The sequence below is a fragment of the Anabas testudineus genome, chromosome 21, assembly GCF_900324465.2.
Source record: "Anabas testudineus chromosome 21, fAnaTes1.2, whole genome shotgun sequence".
NCBI lineage: Eukaryota > Metazoa > Chordata > Actinopteri > Anabantiformes > Anabantidae > Anabas > Anabas testudineus.
This window is the reverse complement of record NC_046629.1, coordinates 21,295,145-21,315,586: the sequence shown is the minus strand read 5'-3', so window position 1 is coordinate 21,315,586 and position 20,442 is coordinate 21,295,145. Positions and strand designations below refer to the sequence as shown.

At 38.1% G+C, this 20,442-nt stretch overlaps 1 protein-coding gene across 6 annotated transcripts in view; it reads right to left on the bottom strand.

Moving 5' to 3' along the window:
- LOC113172984 (nck-associated protein 5-like) overlaps positions 1–20,442 on the bottom strand; it is a 69,550-nt gene that overhangs the window by 2,632 nt on the left and 46,476 nt on the right. The window contains exons 9-15 of one of the 6 annotated variants that reach the window (XM_026376165.1): positions 13,843–14,022; positions 10,781–13,692; positions 10,115–10,229; positions 8,847–8,910; positions 6,288–6,347; positions 2,480–2,866; positions 478–573 (exon numbers count right to left, since the gene is read on the bottom strand). In XM_026376165.1, the coding sequence (XP_026231950.1) occupies positions 478–573; positions 2,480–2,866; positions 6,288–6,347; positions 8,847–8,910; positions 10,115–10,229; positions 10,781–13,692; positions 13,843–14,022 (3,814 nt within the window). Of the gene's footprint in view, positions 1–477; positions 574–2,479; positions 2,867–6,287; positions 6,348–7,285; positions 7,325–8,846; positions 8,911–10,114; positions 10,230–10,780; positions 13,693–13,842; positions 14,023–20,442 lie in introns of those variants that run through there. The other 5 variants (XR_003299800.1, XM_026376168.1, XM_026376166.1 and 2 more) reach the window with 5 other exon arrangements.

The following is a 20,442-nucleotide window of genomic DNA, read 5'->3' as shown; positions in this document are numbered from 1 at the left end:
ACATGTCTGAAGGGGCTACTACAAGCAGATTCTACACTTACCTTAATATTAATTTAATCCCATTTGCCAAATTAATCCTTTACTGTGCAAAAAAGAGTCTCACAACTGACTGATGGAAGAGACTGCAACCCTGTGTTTAGTTCTTTTGACTGCAGCTGAGGAGAGTTTTTAGATAATTGTGTATTCCAAGGCTGGATCTCGAAGTTAATATTACTGTTTTTAGTGGTGTAATATGACTTTTGTGAAAGATGCATCTAAAATCAAAACATTCAGTAGGAAAAAAGGGCCACTTTGAGTAATCATAAAAATAACAGCATGTTTCTTTTTGTATTCTGAAAAGAAGAAGACAATAATACACGGAATAACAATAAAAGTGAAAGAATGAAAATGTGCAAATGTGCAGGCACAGAATACACAGTAACATGTTTTGGGCCAATAGTTTCCCCAACTGTGTCGCTTCAACAAGCCGTGTCTTACAGTTGGCGAGCTGAAGTCTAGTCTGTTCTTTCTGTTGGCTCGGAGGGTCTCGTGTTTTCGATTTGATATAGGTCATCTTCTTTGGTTCCATTCCACCTGGAAAAAGCACAAAACAAGAGTTATTTCTTTGTTTTACAGCAGTTAAACTCTCTGCTGTCAAAAAGAAGAGTCAAACACTGAGTTAGGAGACCAAAGTGACACTGACAGACAGCTGACAGCTTCAGTAAACATGAGTGACACCAAAGAGGCAGCAGCTAACATCGTGAAAGATGACAGATTTAGAATTCTGACAACCACCTCATTGAACTAACATGCTGTTCAAATAATGGCTGGGTTTGGTTTTTCAGATGTGGAGTGACAGTTCAGGCTGCTTGAATCAAAAAGCCAAAAGTATTTGTTTGTCAGGATAGAAGTCCCCCAGGAGACAAATATTTAAATATACATGTCACCACAAAATCATTGAGTCAAATGGATTCAGTCAGGCAACCTGCACTGTCCATGGATCCAAAAGGGCTTCCCAACATCAAGATACATACGTATGACCACTGTATGACCATAAGTGTTTGGTAACAAGACTCAGCATGTACAGTATGTCAAGCTTTGGATTTGTCCTGATGCGGATCAAAGTGTGTTGAATACTACTATCAACTGCTACTGTTGGTTTGCCCAGCTAACTAAGTTACTGTATAAGTGAGTTTTACATTACTTTGCCATTAACCAACTACTACTAAATTCTCTAAGCTTCAGTCATTGCAGCAAAACTGACTGAAATTCATATTGCTCCTATTACAGCCACAACATGATTTGTATGATGGCAGATGTGCTTGTAAGTAAGCCTGAAATGGGAACAGATTGTCAATCACTATCAAATAAGAAATTCAGTCAAGTGAGACACAGCTGCTTTAATTGAGGACCAGCTTATTCACAGTTCTGCAATGTACATATGTTCATCTCCCCGATAACAGTGCTTCTAAAAGTGCAGATGAAAAAAGACATTATGTGCCTGGTAAAGAACCCCTGGGGCTTGATTGTGAAAAACCGGATCATTAAAAGACACCAAAAACACACAACACATCTTTCCTCTTGACAGTGACAATTTGTGTTTTTCTTTAGCACAAGCTGTGTGATTAGCATACTGAACAGGTTACGTTGATAGTGATAGTCATGACTGAAAGTTCTCAATGCAGTGATAAAGGCAGCACACACCAAACACCATGAAACGCTAAAGCTCTTGTTTCTTTTCTAGAAAGTGCTCAGCTATATATATATATAGATAGATAGATAGATAGATAGATAGATAGATAGATACATATATATATATATATATATATATATATATATATATATATATATATATATATATATATATATATATATATATATAAAACATAATATAAAGATAAATGTCAGCTCTTCTTCACTGAAAAAAACAAGGTAAAAAAAAAAAATCATGTTTCAAGAGGGTTCACTACTTCAGGGTCTTGATGACCTATAATGAAATCCTTCACTCATCCATCTCTGAGACATTCACAATCTCTGAGCTGCCTGCCGTCTCTGAGTCATGGACTGCTTTGCTTTACCATGGTGTTTTTTGTTGGCCTATCTAACCCTCATAACTACTGACACTCCTAAATTTGTACTGTGGTGTCAAGTTTTAATTAGTGTTGGACAACACTAAATAGAAGAACCATGCATTTGGCAGAACAGCTTTCTTTAGTTAGCAGTTTAGCGGGATGAATGCCTACCAATATGCACATGGCATTTTTCTGGTAAAACTAGTTTTTGTACAGGCTTGGTTAGCTAGGACAACTTGCTGGATCCTGACTACTTATACAACTTGCAGAAAATGGTTAGAAAGGTTTAAGAGAAGAGCACAAATATGTTCTTTCATGAGTTCTAATGATTTTACATGACTAAAAGTAGAAGACCGTCATAGCATCATCTTTACTGCTGCAGTCTAAAGATCATGCTCCTTACTAAAGCTTTTATTGCTGTACTGTACCTTGTGGTGGTCTGGGTAGTCTGCTTTGTGTATCACACACACTGGCAGAGGTCACAATGGGTTCAGACTGGGGTTGGATGGGCTGGAGGTAGGCCACAGTGGGGAAAGGCACTGAGTGGATATGGGTCATGGAAGAGTCGGACAAGGAGTTTGGAACCCCTGCATAGCTGCTGTCCTTTAAGCTGGAGGGTATTCTCCACCGGGGTAAAGGGGAAGGAGACACGTCCTCGCTGGAGGAACCGGGGACACTGGGAGGGCTGAGGGACTGTTCTGGGGTTGATGAAGATTTGGGAAGGAAGTGCAGGATAGATGAGAAGAAGGAACAGGATTCAGGAAGGGGGATGGTCCCGATTCCACTGTCCAATGTTCGCATCTTGCAGCCGGAGCCTGCGGCACAAGGAGAACAGTTGAAGTGGCTCAGGGTAGAGGGAAAGACAGGAAGCACAACAGGAATGAAACAGCATGGTTGAAGTGGTGCTAAAGAAACCTTTAATCTTTTATTGTTTATCATATTCCCTACATGCTCTGCGAAAATATGTGTAAATCTGCTGTTATTTCTCATTTTAATGAATGAATTGTTTGAAATTACGTAGGAAACAGTGAAAGACCCTGTTTTACCAAGTGAGGCAGCTTCACTGATAAACAACAATGTATCTTCTCTATCATTTAATTGTTTCTCTCATTGTTATTCTTTTTTTTTTTCTGTCCTAATGTTCGTTAGTGTTTAGGTCACACAACAGATGGTTAGTCTGTTTTTTATTTCATTCAGTCCTTAACTTGAAAATGGCTTCCTCTTCAAATCCAAGTAGAAAAATAGTGGTTCGTTACAACCTCATCACAAATAAGTGTGTGGCAGGGTAATGATTTTTTTTTTTTGCTAATTAGACCGTAGCGCTGCCACAGAGAATGATTCAGCCAATGCAAATTAAGCCCACTTTAACCACTGAATTGTATTACAGATGTTGGTTAATGGGTGTGTGACTGCCAGCATGCACTGATCATTCTGTGAATATGAAATGCACATTATGGTATATGAAATGAAATTCAAATACACCACAAATGTGTGATTTTATTTGCAATATAGTATGTATAGAATTGTTTTACCAAAAGTCTGATAAGGTGCCTCAAGAATTATACATTAATTTATAGGTGTAAACAAGTCTTGTACATTTCGGATAAGTAGAGTTTGTATCATTGTTTGTACCAGTTGTTGGAATGCAGGCTCATGTTTTAATATGTGGCCTGTAGCAGGAACCTGTAGGCAATCCACATGCTGGAGCGAAGGCAGCAGCTGCTCCCTCTTTATTAATTAAGGCATGCACACATGAGACTTTACAGCCCTCTTCTGGGTTTCTACAAGCTCATTTCTCTTCACATTTTTCTCATTTCTTTTTTACGCTAGAGTGATCAAATTAATGGAGTTTTTTTGAATTTGTCACATTACAAGTCATGCTGTACTAAAATGTGAAAACCCGAATAGGGTAAAAATATTATAAACTTTAAAGGATAATTTCTAAAGAAATGCCGTGGGAGAGCTGATACATTGCTGAAAAGAGATTGCTTTGAAGTTGCTGAATGCTGAAAACGACAGAAAAAGAAGACATTAGAGAAAGAGGAAAAGGGGAGCAAGAAAGAAGAGAAAAAGAAATAAGAGGGTAGAAGGAAACTTAGATAATGAAAGAAAGAAGAACAAGAAAGCAAGTAAATAAAGATAAAGATAAAGATAGAAAAGATAGACCCATTTCAGAGACTAAAGAGTAAATTTCCTGTTCATATCTGAGTTTTATTTAAAAAAAAAAACTGGTTGTCTCAGGCACGCTACAAGGCAGAGATAGAAGTAGTAACAAAACACCTAAATCTGAATAGGGTTAGAGTGCTTCAAGTATCTATGTCTGCTCTGCACTTGCAGTGAAAAAGATTCAGCCAGCTCGATCTGTGTTGTAACCAGGAACAAATAGTTGAATAGAGAACATGGAAGAGAGATATTATTGATTCGTTAGATCTTTAGTTAGAAGAACTGCTATGACACAGTCTTCCCTGGAAAGGCAAAAACACACAGGCTGAGAATAGATTGGTTTCAACAAGCCTTTAACATGGACTGGGAGGTTGTTCTCGTCTTCACATCCTTTCTGTACCAAGCCTGATCCATAACATCTTATTAATCTAATTTAACATCTTAACATATCGACAAATGTTGTGTACTTCTTTAGGAAGCAGATGTGTGATCATCCAGACAGGGTTTATTTGTACTGGAAGATTTAAAGAAATCCATATTCATGTTAACATATCAATACTGGACAGCAATTAACTGTGCCAAACACAAAGACATATATGGGTGTAAATGGTAACAAAGACAAGCTGGGCAGAAATCTATTCATTAGCTCGAGAAATGATGACATATAAATAATAACTAACTGTAATCAGTCGCTGTGCATATTTTTTGTTGTCTTGTTTTACTTTAAAAAGTTGAAAATTGCTCAGTTGCCTCCAAAATAATTGGGATGGATTTGTACGGCATTTACAAATTAAAACATTAAACAACCTAGACCACAGCACCTTTTGTATCAGATGACCCACATTTTACATAAATAAAAGCAGTGGAAGATAGTTCAAACAATAAATAGATCTAAATGAATGTAATCTTGGTTTTAGCACACTGGATAAATCAACATGAAAGAGAGCTGGCAATGGAAGAAATGCAAGCCATTTTAAATCTGAGAAAAGAGGGGGAAACTGTCAGAGGCACTGCACAAACATTGAGCATAGCCAATGAAACAATTTGCAATGAAAAAGAAAGAAACCACTGGTGTACTGAGCTACATACATAGAATGGATCACCCAAGGAAGACAACAATAACTGATGACACAGCATTGTGAGACCTGTGATCATCAAAACCCTCCATGGAGAAGGGCTGAAAGTATCACAATCTACCATTTGACTAATATTTAATTAGCACAAATACATATATGCAAACCACAAGATGCAAACCTCTACTCAGCAAGAATCAGAAAGCTAGATCTCTGAAGTGTGGAGAAGGTAATGGCTTGGGCTTGCATGGTTTCTTCTGAAACAGACTTACTAATATTTGCTGGTGGAACAACTCTTGATGGTATCACCACAATGAGTTATTTTGCCTGCTAACAAAGAAATGCAACAAAACCAATTGGCAAAAGCTTCATCATGCAACGAGACAATGATCTGACACACAGTAAAATAAACAAAGAATTTCAATCATTAGACCTTATACAAAATGTAAATACACTTCAACTGCTGGAGAGATGACTGCAGAGAGAAAACCACAATCTTCCAAATAGTTTTATTTACTTTAAAGTCATCTGTTTCAGTACTTTTGCTCACATTTAGGTCTGTGCTGTAGATGTAAACACTTACATCTTTGTATCCATGATTTCATCTGAAACCCAAATGTCTTCAGTGTACAACAAAAACAATGAATTGGTGTTTTGGAGGAGACTGTTTATGATGACCAACAACTTTATGTCTGGATTCTATTGTTCAGCTCACAGCATTGAGCATGACGGCACTCAGCAGTGGCTTGAATAATTGTGCTTAGCTGGTGCAGTGCTAAAATTTTAATGAGGTGATTAACCCCTGAAGAAAGCTGCATGTCTGCATCAAACATGCTTGATATTTGCAGCGCCTTGTTGAGAGTGCAAATCTGGCCAATGAAATTTCATCAGGATCTGTCAATAGTCCTCTACCTGAGTGATATGGAAAGTTTTATAAGCTGCTATTTTTAATTTAGTGAGTGACTGCAATTTAATAAGTAGCAAATACAGTTTTACTTACTGTCTCGTTTCACCCAACTCCCAGCTCTGTCTCTTTTTTTTAACTGCGCTGCCTTTTCTCCTAAAATCAAATTGTTAAATCAAATGTTATTTTACAGGGAAAAAAATTTGAAAGTTGTTTTGGTAAGTGGCAAAATATTTATGTGAAGCGTGTAGGACAGATCACATCTGCCCAGAGGTGCCGTTTAGTAGCAAGCTGAACAAACCACAATGAAGTTGAAGTGTATGAACATGTGGAACAGGTGGAAAGACTACAGAACCCTGATCTCATTAGTAATTGTCAGTAAAAGGAAAAAGTTAATTTTATATATAAACAGGTGGCCTAACCCTTGTACTGTATATGAATTTAATTTTTATTCTAAATGATATGTTTGTTTACCTACAGTTAAAAATTAAAAACCTGGGGCACACTGGTAATCCTACGGTTCAGGTGCATACAGAAACCACATATGTTGAAATGTTTTGTTCAACTCCCAGCTTAGGATAGTTGGATGCGGTTAGTTGGTTTTCATACTCCTCTTTCTCCACTTTCCTTAACACGAAAGTTGATGACATTTAAACCACACCACTACACCATCCTTATCAATAATGTCATTACATCACAACACAATCCAGTTAATCCTGGGTTCACGCAAAAGCAGTTGATGCAAATTCATTATGGGTCCTCTACTACAGGGCCCCTGCAAGGATGTATAGGTTCATTCTGATTGGATGGACTGGAACATGCAAACCTTTTATTGCATGGCTCAGTGAAGATGAGTGCTCACAGTCACACACAAATACTTTCATAAACGGGCAAACTCTGCATGTAATACAAAAGTGATGAAATGGTTCTTATTTGCCCTGATTCCTATTTGCCAATCAACATAATGCATAATGCAGAAGTAGAACATATAAAACACGTCAACATAAATATGGAAGAGTAAAGCGCAGACCGACAAAATTAGGCACTTTGCATGTTTGTTGGCTTACAATATTTTTATCATGTTTACAACTTACACATATTTGTCATATTTGGTCTTCACTTCTGTCTGCAAACTGTAAAATGGTAAGCACAGATAAAACCTTAAGAATAGATTGCTTTAAAAGACACCGCTAACATTGCTATTTAGCTAGCTAAGTTTAGTTTTTTCAAGTACCAAGGTGTTTAAAAGGAGCATATTGTTTACAAGTTGAATATTGCTTGAGCATATACGGACAGTAGGGGTGGAACAGTTCAAGCAAAACAATCCCACTGGTTCGGGGCTTGTATGTATTGTTTGGTTAATCTCAAATATGTTGAGGCATATGCAAAAAAGAAAACTTAAGAAAATGATTGAAATTCATAGCAACAAAAGGAGATGACAGTACCACATCACATCCACCACATCAGTGTTAGAGCCCAGGATCCAAGATTCAGGTCCCTACTTTATCTGTAGGAGGCGTCAATCTACTACATTTACATACAGTAGAGTTGATTGGCAGATGTTTTTGTGTGTGAGGCAAAAAGCGAAATATTTAAGCAAAGGAGAGGAACTGCTTGTGTGCAGAAAAGGTTTGAGCTAGGTCAGTTCACAACAAGTTCTTGAAAATGGAGAGTGAGGCAGACCACTGAGCTGAACAGTTTTGTCTGGGATCTTTTGAGGTCAGGTGAGGAAACCACAAGACATTGTCTGCTGGCAGAGTGCAGTGGGTGGGAGGACTTGTAGACCTGAATAAGGGGCGTCAGGTAGGCTGTTGAGTTGACCTATTTATAGGCAAGGGTCAGGGCTTTGAAACTGATGCGGGCAGCTACAGGAAGCCAGTGCAGAGATCTGAAAAACAAGTTACCTTTTTGGCTGATCACAAACGAGATATGCTGCTGCATTTTAGTTAATCTGGAGGGTTGATAGTGCAGCTGGTCCAGACAAGATCTGACCAAAGCCTGCACAATGAGCTGTGTTTTTCTGATTTTAAAAAGGCCCTTGAGACAGAGGAGATGTGGCCGGTCAAGCTCGGTTGATGATCAATGATCACCCCTAGGTTCCTAGCAGACTCAGTGGGGACAATCACTGTAGACCCTATGTTGATGCTGATTTGTGTTGTATTTAAGGTTCGGCTGGGAAGACAAGCATTGCTGTCTTGGAAAGGTTGAGTTAAAGATGCCTTGAAAATTCATGCAGTGATGTCGGTAGGGCACACATAGTGAGGCAGTGAGGTCATCTGGTGGAAAGGACAGGAAAGTCTGCGTTGTTAGCATAGTAATGATAGGAAAAGCCATGCGACTGGATAATGGAGCCTAGGTATGTCGTATAAGAGTAGAGGAGTAAAAACTTAGCCCTGTGGCATGCCAGTGGAGAGGCTGTGAGAATCAGCCTCTCACCAGAAAATACACAACAATCTCACCAAAGAGATGACAAAAAACCAAACAGAATGTATTGTTTTATTGTGATTTGTTATCTAACTAAATTGAATGTAATCTTAACTGCTACCAGTGCTCCCTTTTTATGTCACAAGCACAATATGAACCAAACTTGGAATTTTGTGAACTGTTCTACCCCTAATGGACAGTCAGACAAAACAGATAACAGAAAAATCTGACCTATTACTGCTTCCTGGTGCGTTGATCCATTTTCACTATCAGTTCTCCGGCTCACCATCTGCACCTTTATATATTTGTATAGGTACAAAAAAAGATTACATACTGTACACAAAGTTTCTTGCATACATGACATTAAAAAACACGACAGCAATAGTGAAAAACACAAGGAAAGCATGGTAATGTATGCTATATCTTCTAAACAACAACATAATGCACATGTGCTGTACAGTATCTACTGAAAACTACATTTATTAGGTTCCACATACCTTTGAAGAATTAAAGTCTCCATATTTTGAATGAATTGTGAATGGGATTATGAATGCAGGAAATGTAAAGGTCTTGAAAAAAGAATTGGTAATTAAGAGCAAAATGATGAAACTATGTGTAAGAGGGTTTGATGGACAGTTGTTGGAATTAGCCTGAAGTACATGTAAAGTTGCAATCAAAGTTATTCAACCCCCTACCCTGCAAAACATTCTAGTGATGTGAGTAAAATTTGATGAAAACATCCAGTAATCATAAACAGTCAAAAGTTGATAAAAAGTCTAAAAAAGTTTAATGATGCACATTTGGGTGGTTTTTGAGTGAGTGGTAAATAAACATAAATCAAATTTCCCCCAAACTCCTGTAGAAAAAAATAATTAAACCACTATTTGACATTTGGCCTCTTTTAAACAATTGCAGACGTTTTTCACAGCAGTTCTGACAGCTCTCTTTTGGAGCATGAAGTTCTTTCTTTTATTGTTAATTTTATAGTCTGATACTTACATTTATCAGGTTCACCTGTAGGTCTCTGGCAGTAAAACAGGGGGTTCTATTCATCCCCCCAGTAGAAATGCAGCTATTTCTTCCATATCCAGAAAGATTTGCTGCTATACCATGACTTATAGATGTACTACCAATTGTGTATCTTGGTAATGACATTTAAAACGTCAGGCTAAAAGGTTGTCTCAACCTAAGCTGCACCTTAGTGACTGATCACATAAATGTTCAAACCCAGCTGTGATTCACGGTGGATTACTTTGTACTATGAACATTTTTTCCTCTTAACCACACCACATTTGAGAAGTAAAATCGTTTTCATTGTGATCATTTTCTAGAATTGCAAAAAAATATAAAATAAACTTTAAGTGTTTGGGACCCGGGAATCCTTCAGATTTTTTCGTCAAACCTATCTCACTACCTCACATTGTTGTGATTTGAACTAAAACTGTCTGAATATCAATACAATAAGTGGCAGTTTTATATTGAGTAATACGTTGATTTACCTTTGGTTCCCCAGTGATGACACTGTGTCCTTGTATCTCATTCAGGGACATTCCTGGGCAGGGCATTGATATGCATGCACGCACTGCATCATGGGACTCCCTTCTCCCCACTGAGCTGGAAGAAAAGAGTTTGTTAACAAACTATTGGACACCAAGATCTTCTGATGCAGTATTGACTCAACAAGCTTGGGGTGATTCAGCTGATGAATTACTCAATATTTTTTTTAACCCAGCTGTGATTCTCTGCATGAAACATGTCTGAACCGGTCTTGAGGCTAAGGAGACTTATAGATAGTATTGAGAACCACTTGATAACCAAAGTCCTCTACAGCAAAAAATTACTTAACAAGCAATAGCTTATAAGGAAATCTGGTAGAATATCTACTTCCAGCAGATTAATTAAAGCTAATCAATGTTGATAATTTATTAATCTAGAAAATCAAACATTTATATATTACTCAGATGATGCTCAATAACAACTTTCAGTGGGTGTGGCATTTTAATTATACTTTATTTCCAAAGTATGTTAGAAAGAACAGTTTTCAGGCAATGCCACAGAAACCAGAGAAGTGCAGTGTACTGTTGAGATAAAATATAAATGAAATTGCAATTCTAAAAGGCCCAGGTGCAGTAGAGTCAAAAAATGGGGAAAAAAATATATCTTACCAGTCTTTTCCATCACTTTTTCTTCTGTCTCTCTTTTTATCAGATTTTGTCTGCTTTCCTCCCAGAAGTGATGTAATCTTTTGCTCCCTTTTGTCCTCCTTTACTTTTGGTGGATCAGTCTTTTTACCACTTGGAGCAGGAAGCTTGCTCTTGCGGAAACCGAACCAATTTGCCAATGTTGAGCCAGATTTTTGCTTTACTTCATTGCTTCTCTCCTGTTCCTGAGACTTGTGCAAGTTCTCCTCTATCCCAAGCATCACTTTCTCTTCAATTGTGGTTATAGCACTTTGTCTCTCTGGTTCTTCAGAAACCGGCTCACCAAAGGCGCTTGAAAACTGCTGTTCAATCTGAAGGCGCCTAGCGTGCTCTCGTTGGAGTTTAAGACTTTGAAGTCTTTCACTAGAAGATTCTAAATGTGAGGGAACTGTGAGGCCCTCTTCAATCAAGAAGTTATTCAAAAGGGATCGATTCATTGGACAATGGTAGCTGCTCGAGCAACTCATACTCCCTGGAAGGACATCACCAAGGGAGTTCAAGGAGCTCCCCGAGTGTGTTTTAATCTGTGTGCGGACCTTTCCAGATCTGTTGAAGCTTGGTCTGTCCATGTACCGTGCACCAAAGCTCTGACTGCGAGCCTTCGCTCCATTCATGCCCATTACTGGCTTAAGGAGAGGTCTAGTTGATACTGACACAGACCTTTTAAATAGCCAGCCTTCCTCATCAAATCCCCAATCTAACATCACACCGTTGTCTGATGCAGCAGGGTAAATGGATGATTCAGAATCCAGTGAGTTACAGCGAGTCTCAATCTTTCTGCGGGCTTTGTCATGAGCACCACATTCATGTATCATCTGTGGATCACATGTAAAAGTCTGAAAGGTCTGGACACTATTTGCAGTAGAGTTTGTATCTTCTTTGTTCTGTCTTCCAAAAATAAGGAAGGTACTGGTGTCCTGTCCAGTGATTGCTTCGTGAGATTTAGCATTTACAGGAAGAGACATTTTTACGGCTCTTGAAGTAGAATTCTGAGAATTACTGGCAATCCCATGATAGTAAACATTAGAATATGCCTGGGGCAAGACTTCTGAAAGCTTTGGCTCACTAATGCTCTGTTGGGATCTTTGTAAGATGCTTTTATTTGGCAGCATTGAGGAAGTACCATTTTCATCTTGGCATGTGGCAGTTCTGTCTATAGTTAACTGGACTGACTCCGAAGCTTGTGATTCTTGAACTGGAGCAGGTGGTATCTTGGATGAGAGAGTATGGCTGACTTTGGAGGGGATGTCTTTCACTGGATTACCTTCTGCACCCATTTGTTGTACTATATATTGATTGTCTTTAGTTGCGTTAGATTCTTGTGGTTGTAAAACAGAAGAAAGCTGATTCGACTGTAACTTGGTGGTCTCCAATGTTGTCTTCTCAGTAATAGAGCCTTGACTTGCAGATTTATGGGCTTTGGGTAAAAGGTCACAACCAGGTCTAAGAAGAAGACAAGTAGTTCGACCAGGGGGTAGTGGGGGGGGTGGGGACCTATGATCTGAAGCGGAACCATCATAGTGCTGGTCTTGGCGTCGTTGTTTTCTTGGAGAGCAGGGTAAGTTGTCATAGATGCTCTCTTCCACAGAGTCATAGCTTGATTGAGGTCTTGTGATTTGCAAACTTGATTTTGTTGGGGTCTTTGAGCATTCGTTGACCCCTGGTGGCTTAACTGTCTTTGAGTATTTCATAGGGGAAGCAAGAGGAGAGCACTGCTGCACACTCTCTAGAGACTTTGAACTTGTTGACACAACAATATTCTCATCTTTCCCAACTGTAGGTAATGCTCCCTTCCTGGAACCATGTGCTTTGTTGAGATTTGTCCTTTTGCTAGAAACACTGTGCCCAGCATGGTTTGGCTGTTCTTTGGACTTATGACCCTTAAAAAGCTTTTGGTGGAGAGGAGAATGTGTGTGCTTAGTTTGTTCTGGTCCTGCATCTGCACTCTTGCTTCGCAGAATGAAAGCTTTTCTTGCTGAGTCACAGGGCTGAGGTTTTGGCCTCCTTTGTGGAGATTCTGACATGGTGTAATCTTGGCTGTCACCACCAGCTTGGCTTGCCTGGTCTCTGCAATGACCAACCTCTACTGATGAGCTGCGCTGTCTGGCTTCATTCATACAGCTAAGAGCTCTTGTTGCACCATGCTGAATTGATGAGCTCACATCACCTGATTCTTGTTTAATCATTAACCTGCTCTCTTGTCTTTTAACTTGATCAAGTCTGGATTTACGATCAGCTGACCTATCCTGGTTATTGTTTCTGTCACTGAACTTCACGCCTGACGTTTTATGTTTTTCTAGTGAGTTTTTGTTCTCTTCCTCTGGATGTGTGAGGCTATCTGTTGGGCTGACACCAGGTTTTACTTTAGGGCTATCCAAAAATAGGAAGTTGTCGGTTACCGGTGAAGGAAATAGACCACAATCCCCTGCAATCTGTTGAGGGTCTTCTTGAAAATTGCCATCATTATCCCTTGTGGCATCCAGTTTTTCCAAGCAAAGACAATCTTTTATGGGTTGGTCAGTAGATTCCCTACTTTGTAATTTAGGTGAATCGTCATCTGCATCATCAGAGTCTAGGGCAGTAAACCTTGTTTCAGTCTTAAAAGGTTTACTTTTAGGGACTACTTGCTTGGCTGGAGTTCCTTGTTGGCCAGACTTAACACCTAGTGAGTATATGCCCTCATTTGAGGTCATACAATCTTTGCAGTGTGCTACAGATGTAGGAGAGGATGACTCTTTGGAGCTGTGCATTTGGAGACGCTTTAGGCCTTTTAAAATATGGCCTTCCTTCCATCCCAGGTCTGTGTGCTCAGTGGGTGCTGAGTGATTGCTTGATACAGACCCTGTACTCATCCTTTTTTCCCGGCTTGTGGCACACTATACAGAAATTATTAGTGATAAATAAGTGTTAAGTAGTGTTTATAGATGGATCATTTGATTGTACTCAAAGATGCTAACAAGTACTTTACATTAACAACCTGCTTATATTTAAATGAATTAATAAAAAAAAAGAAAAATATCACAGACCTGCTTGGAGAAGCCACGTCCTTCTGCCCAAGTATGGGAGCCACTGGAGTACTCACTGCAAGCACTGGATAGTGAAATTTCACTTCCACTACCGCTACCACTACTGCGTGGGCATGTCAGACTTAGAAGACTGGGCCACCTTCCTGCAGGAATACCTGCTTTTCCATTCCTTTGGACCTCCTGGAAAACAATAGAATATGTAATAAATGAAAAGAAATTAAGCTAACACCATAGAAGGATGGAATCGGCAGCAATAATTTTTAGGTATACAATAATTGTGGGCACTAAATGATGTCGTCAATAAAGGCTAACACTAATGCATCATAGACAACATGGCATACATTTAGAGGATTTACAATTTAATTTATCAATACTGACAAAACTACATCATCACCAAATTTTTGTTCATAAAACTAATTTCTGACAGTATTCGTATTCCACACATTCATATTTGCACTGTGAATGAATCCCCTGTGGCTCCTTACTTGTCTCTGTCATGGATGTCGAAGATTCACTATACTGGTTACAAAACTATCTCCTTCCATTTAAAGGCAAAAAACAATTATATTTTGCACTCCAGTAGTTAGATAAAAACATGAAAACACTATGTGTTTTCATGTATACCAGCTAATTAATGTTGGATGATGATTATTGATCTAAAAAAATCAAACATTCATATATTACTTCTTACTCAGATGATGCTCAGTAACAACTTTCAGTGGGTGTGGCATTTTAATTATACTTTATTTTCCAAAGCATGTTGGAAAGAACAGTTTACAGGCAAAAAAAAAACAGAAACGCAGAAACCAGAGAAGTAACCTCTTGACTCAATACTTTAGTGTAATGGCAAATTCCCGTAGTGACCAAATTGTCTCCTGTCTATTTAAGGTTTATTGATTGATTTGTTTATTGATTGATTTGTTTATTGATTGATAGTAAAGCATTTCCTTTCTTGAAGATAACATGACATGCCTTTGGGCCTTATTAGTAAGTTATGAGTATCTATTGGAAATTCAATAAAAAGTGGGACATATTTTTCTGTAGAACTGCCAAACCAACTGAGAATCAACACCCAGATCTCTCAAATGCTACACAGCTTTTAGATACTTGCAGCACTTTGTGTTGATTTTGGAGTTTACATACTTATTTGTATCAAATAGAGTCTTACAGGTTTGCCAATTTTAAAGAGTCAGCTGGTATCAGCTTAACACAAAAAAGCTGAAATTTGATCCACAGTGGCAGGTGGAGAATGAATCGACTACATAACCAACAACACTTTTTCCATATTATTTGTCAGAATTATTTTGATACTATTGACATTATCTGACTGATAGTGTCAATGTACATTGAGTACAGTGATGCTTGCCGTCATATTAATCTAATATAATTTTATAATTTTTTCTAAGCGGTGTAATAATTGTTAGTATCTTCATTATCCTTTTGACAAACTGTATTTGCATTTAACCTCTTCTTCTGTTGGAAACAGTTGTACTTCGCAACAAATCTTAAATTTTAAATGACTCAAGTCTATGCCTCAGCAGTCATATCAAAGCAACAACTAAATCAGCATTTTCTCAAGTATCAAGAATTAAAAGATCCACATAAGATTTAGAGGTAGGATTTCACCTTCAGCATTGGAAGACAAATGTAACACTTTCTTACTCTACCCCAAAGACCTATACACGCATACAATAATAATGACATCCTATTTGTACATTCAATTACTTAAAAGGTTTATTTGAAATTTTAAAATTGTAAATAAAGTTGAAACAGATAAAAAATATGTCCTCCAAAAATGACTTTGAGTTTGAGTTTGAAATGAAATTACTTTCATCTTTGATTATTACCTCACACAACTGGGTCACATTTAATAACCATTTTACTACACTGACATATATTTGAAAGTACTGAAAAGTGTGCTTCCACCCTTTCATATTTTCACTTCATGGCCCATGGGTCCACTTATGTGTAAAAAGCCAAGTGTGTTACTGAGAGCTGTTGGTACAGTTACCTGGAATGCCGCAGATGCATTGGTGCCATTTCCAATCAGAGGGAGCCTAAGGTGTCAAGTGTTGTGACCCCATTTAAAATAGCATTGATCATTTGCAAGGCCGCCATGGCTGGCTTCCTCACAAAGTCATTAGTGTCATCTGTTAGCAATAATTAATGTCAATAGGAAATAATTGCATAAGGGAGCTGGGGACTAAAGTGATTTGGTCCATTCATTGATATTCACCTATTATTTGATTATCCATGCTGGCCTTTCTTTCATAAGCACTGCGGGAAAAGGCCACATTTGACAATGCTTGTGCGGATTAATCTTAGAACTAATTACAGCCAGTGAGTCGAGGGCTATCTGAGATTTCACACGAGTGATACAGTTTAACAAAACCCTCAATCAAAGTGGTGCCGTGCTTAAAGTCAAGGGCAAATTTGAGGAGTGCTTCTATTTCCTTTCTGTTCTCTAAAATTTAGATATTACTATTCTATAGGGTGAAACAATATTTCCTTTTAATTGCAACAGTACTAATATCACATCCAGATCCTTCATGTAAAATTACTAATATAAGATTGATCTGAAGGTTGGCAGAAATCACAAGTTTCCTTTGATTTCCTCTATACATAATACCTAAACCTGTTAGATTTGCATTCTGCAACATATTTTTGTCACAGTGAGTAATGACTCACAGTCATCTGTTTTTGAAGACAGAATCAGTGTTGATACTTCTTTGCCGTTTTTCTGCTTTTACCATTTAGACACTCACACATGCAAGTGCTTCTGTAAATAGATAGATCACAAGAACATTATTCACAAAAGATTTAAAAGCTCAGTGCCAGGCTCTTTTTATACTTGAAAGAACATTGATGCTAAAAGGAAAAGTAAGTGAATAAATAAATGTATGACACATCTATAAATAAAGTGCTAAAATTATGTTTTTTTTCTAACTGTTTTCAGTTAGCTTTCTATCAGCGACAGCAGTGGTGCTTGATCGTACTTTATATTTTTCACTTTATACTGCATGAAATGCGCTATTTAACCAAGTTTCTTCTTGTTTCGTTATCATTATTATTTATGATATTACCATTATTTTGTATTACTAGTACCATAATCCCTGTTAGTACTATGGAACTTTAATTAAATTTAAATTGGACTACATCTAATTTGACTTGATTTACAAAGGGGATATGAAGTATTTACCGGATAGAAGGGTGTAGCAAAATATGCTAGCAAGTTGCATCATTCGGACATTAGACAGTGAGGACATCTCGGCTGCTCTTGCATCGGTTTCGACCACTTAATTTGGCTCTCTGTAGGAGGTGCAATAGTAAATACTTTACAACTACATCAACATAGAGTTTTTGTCCACTAATCATCAAATTGTAAAGGTGTTAGAGACCCACTTAAAATGCAAGCTCACACATCTGTGTAAATCAAAGAATATCTGCATCCATGCAGCCTTCGTACTAAGAATCACGCAGTATGTCACGCTTTCTCCACACAGTACATGGTGGCATGCTGATTATTTTATCCCAGACAATTCCCAGCACAATGACTTGATACATTTTAGTGCTGGATTTTGGAATGTCATACAGAATTTATGTTTAAACACAGTCCTTAACACATTTACCTCAACTATGTATTTTTATCAAATTCATGTAATTAAGGAACATGCCATCCAGTGTAACACCATGGCTCATTAATTTATGTGTCTAACACATGAGGAGCTCTATCTCATAGAGAAATAAGCTAGGACAGGCTCTGGATACACACACACACACAATACTGTAATTATGTTATCAAGATGCATTCTTCTTTTTCAGGTGTTTTTAACTCTTACGTGCATTTAAGTGTGTTTTTTTCCACATAGTTTTCACTCTATTCGGGTTTCTCCTCAAAATCCTAAAAGAAAAAGTGATATAATGACATGTCCAGGATATTGAACTGGTAATTTGTTATTAAGCCATTTTCAGATTCACTGCACTGAACCAGGCTGTTGGTCAGCAGACCGTTTACACACAAGGACAATGGACTTTGGAGTTCATTTTAAATTTCACAGTCTCATCAGAATTCGGCCATGCATCCCCATGAGCCGCCCAAAGCAAGGTTACACTCACTCAGTTGCGCCTCACACCACAGTTTCTGTTGCCAGCTTAACTGCTTTCCTCTTACTCACTATCACACACCAGCGAACACCTCATCCACGATCCTTGTCCTCAAATTGATGCTCATGAACACTTCTTTCTCATCTACACCTTGCTGTCTTTTTATTTTCATGACACATTCACCTCATGTGCCCTCTCTCCTCACTTTGCTGTTAGACCACAGAAAGAGGAGGGAAACTGGAAGTAACCAAGCAGGTAGAATTACAATAGCTCTGCATGGTTAGGTGTGCTGCTTCAGTAGAGGCTTATGTATTTCAGACACATCAATACTTACATAAGAACGATTTGTGAATAAATACATGACCATCAGTAATAATGATGAAGTTAAAGAGGAAATCTGTTGTTTGTGTTGGACATTTTTACCTGTGTGTTGTCCCTACTGGGCAAAAGCAAATGCACTTTCAGACAGATTCAAACAGGGAAAATAGCAGCAATATTGAATGCCATTTGAAGTACTTCAAAAAGGAAAACTCTTATTATATATTTTCATTTATCTTTCAATGCAGCCCTGCCATGAAGTGTAGAAAGAGACACCTGTCACTGTTTGAATACCTCACAGTCTCAAGTCTCTAGAGAGTTGATGAATTAAAATAACACTGTGACAGACGACCCTGTCCCAGAGCCACCAGGTTTTTAACAGCTAGGGCTTTCTGGCTTGTTTTGTTGAAACTTTTGCTGAAACTGTCAGAAAGGAGGTAGTTTTAGGTCATAATTAAGGTCACAGTGAGTGATGGAGTTATACTGGAGTGCATTAAACTAAGAGGTGTTTCTAATGTTTTAGTACAAAATCTGTATATATTGAATTGGAGCCAATACATTAACAAACAGTTTCAACAAAAACTAAAAATTATAACATTGTAAGAACAGAATTCATGGCAGAGCTGGTGTATTGAGCAGCATTAGACTCTACTAGTATACCTAATAAAGCGGCCTTGATTATTCCTGTATTCATGCACATCAGTTTATTCTGATGTCTTTCACGTTTCTTCAGTAAAACACACTGACAGAAACAACTAGAAAAAACAAAGAATTATTCTCTCTCTCTATCGTTGTCTCCTGCGTGATGTGTGCAGCCATGCTGTAACCCCCTCAGATTCAGTCAGCCCGACTGGGAACAGGTGTGCTGTCACTGTGATTAAGGAACCTAACAAGCATAACTCGCAGTTAAAAACAAATTTTCCATTTCAACAATTCATACATAATTACCTTTGTGTTATCTGGTAAACTGTGTTATATCTAATATCATTGTCCCCACTGATGGGGACAATGAAATGACCCGTGTTTCATTTTTTTTCAAGTACCTTGTGCAGCTGTAAGCAAGTGTGAACCCTAATGGATTCTGGGCTCTTTGCTCCCACTTTGTGGAAGAACACAAAGGCCGTGAACTCTTGTTGCAGTAATCCCACTGCTCATCTGTTCTGAGAGCCTCAGCTCATCACTAAGACAGGTGAGCAGATCAGGGTCTTTAGAGCAGAGGGGCTGGTGAAGAAGAATGACCCTATGTCAAACCATGTCTGGCACATTGAATGAGTTCTGCATAGAAAGATGTTTCAGGAAAGACTAAACTAAATATTTGTGTTCATCATTTTGCTGAATGTTACATTTGTTAGTATACATAGTGTAATAGTAATGTATAGTTTTTTACGTCAAACAAAGCTGATCATCGATGGCTGTGGTCCTGGATTCAGTTTGCACTAAATCAGGGCACTGAAGAGCCAGATATTTTGAGCAAGAGGTGGTGGAGACCAAATTCAGAATTAAAATTAGATTGGTCACGTGGACAGAAACAACAGAACTGACAAATGCTAGATATATACAGTAGCATCTGTTTTCTCGCTTAAGCATGACTGCTTGCAATGTCTTAGAAAGTAGGTTGTTTTTACTGCAACCAAAACTGCATTTAGTTCATCTCAACATTTTGGTACCACTTTTGTCATGTAAACAAATCATCATCTTGCCTGTAAATTAAAACCATCTCTACAATCTCATCCATTAGTCAAAACCACAGATAAATGTTGTTTAGCTACACAGCAGGTGGCCACAGCAGGACAGCACATCTGCAACTTTTCTCCAGATGACAACTATCAAAATGCCCCAAACTTTGAAATCAATAATTTAAATCCAAGGCTTGCTCTCAAAACTTTACTGGAGACAAATACAACAACAGTAGTTAATATTCACGCTTTAGGCATGAGATAATTATCTTCCACTACTAATGTAGCCTCCTGGATGACTGGGAATGCTACATTAGTGAATCAAAGCCTCAGCATTTGGCACATAAAAGGTTGTTTTCCTCGTGCTGCCAGCAATGTTATGTTATTAACATTCAGATTTTTTATACATTCTTAATGCTGTAGAATTTCATCTTGCCTGGTGAAACTGTAAAATTAGCTAGTGAGATTTGGAATTTGCCATCCATACCACGAATGGAGGACA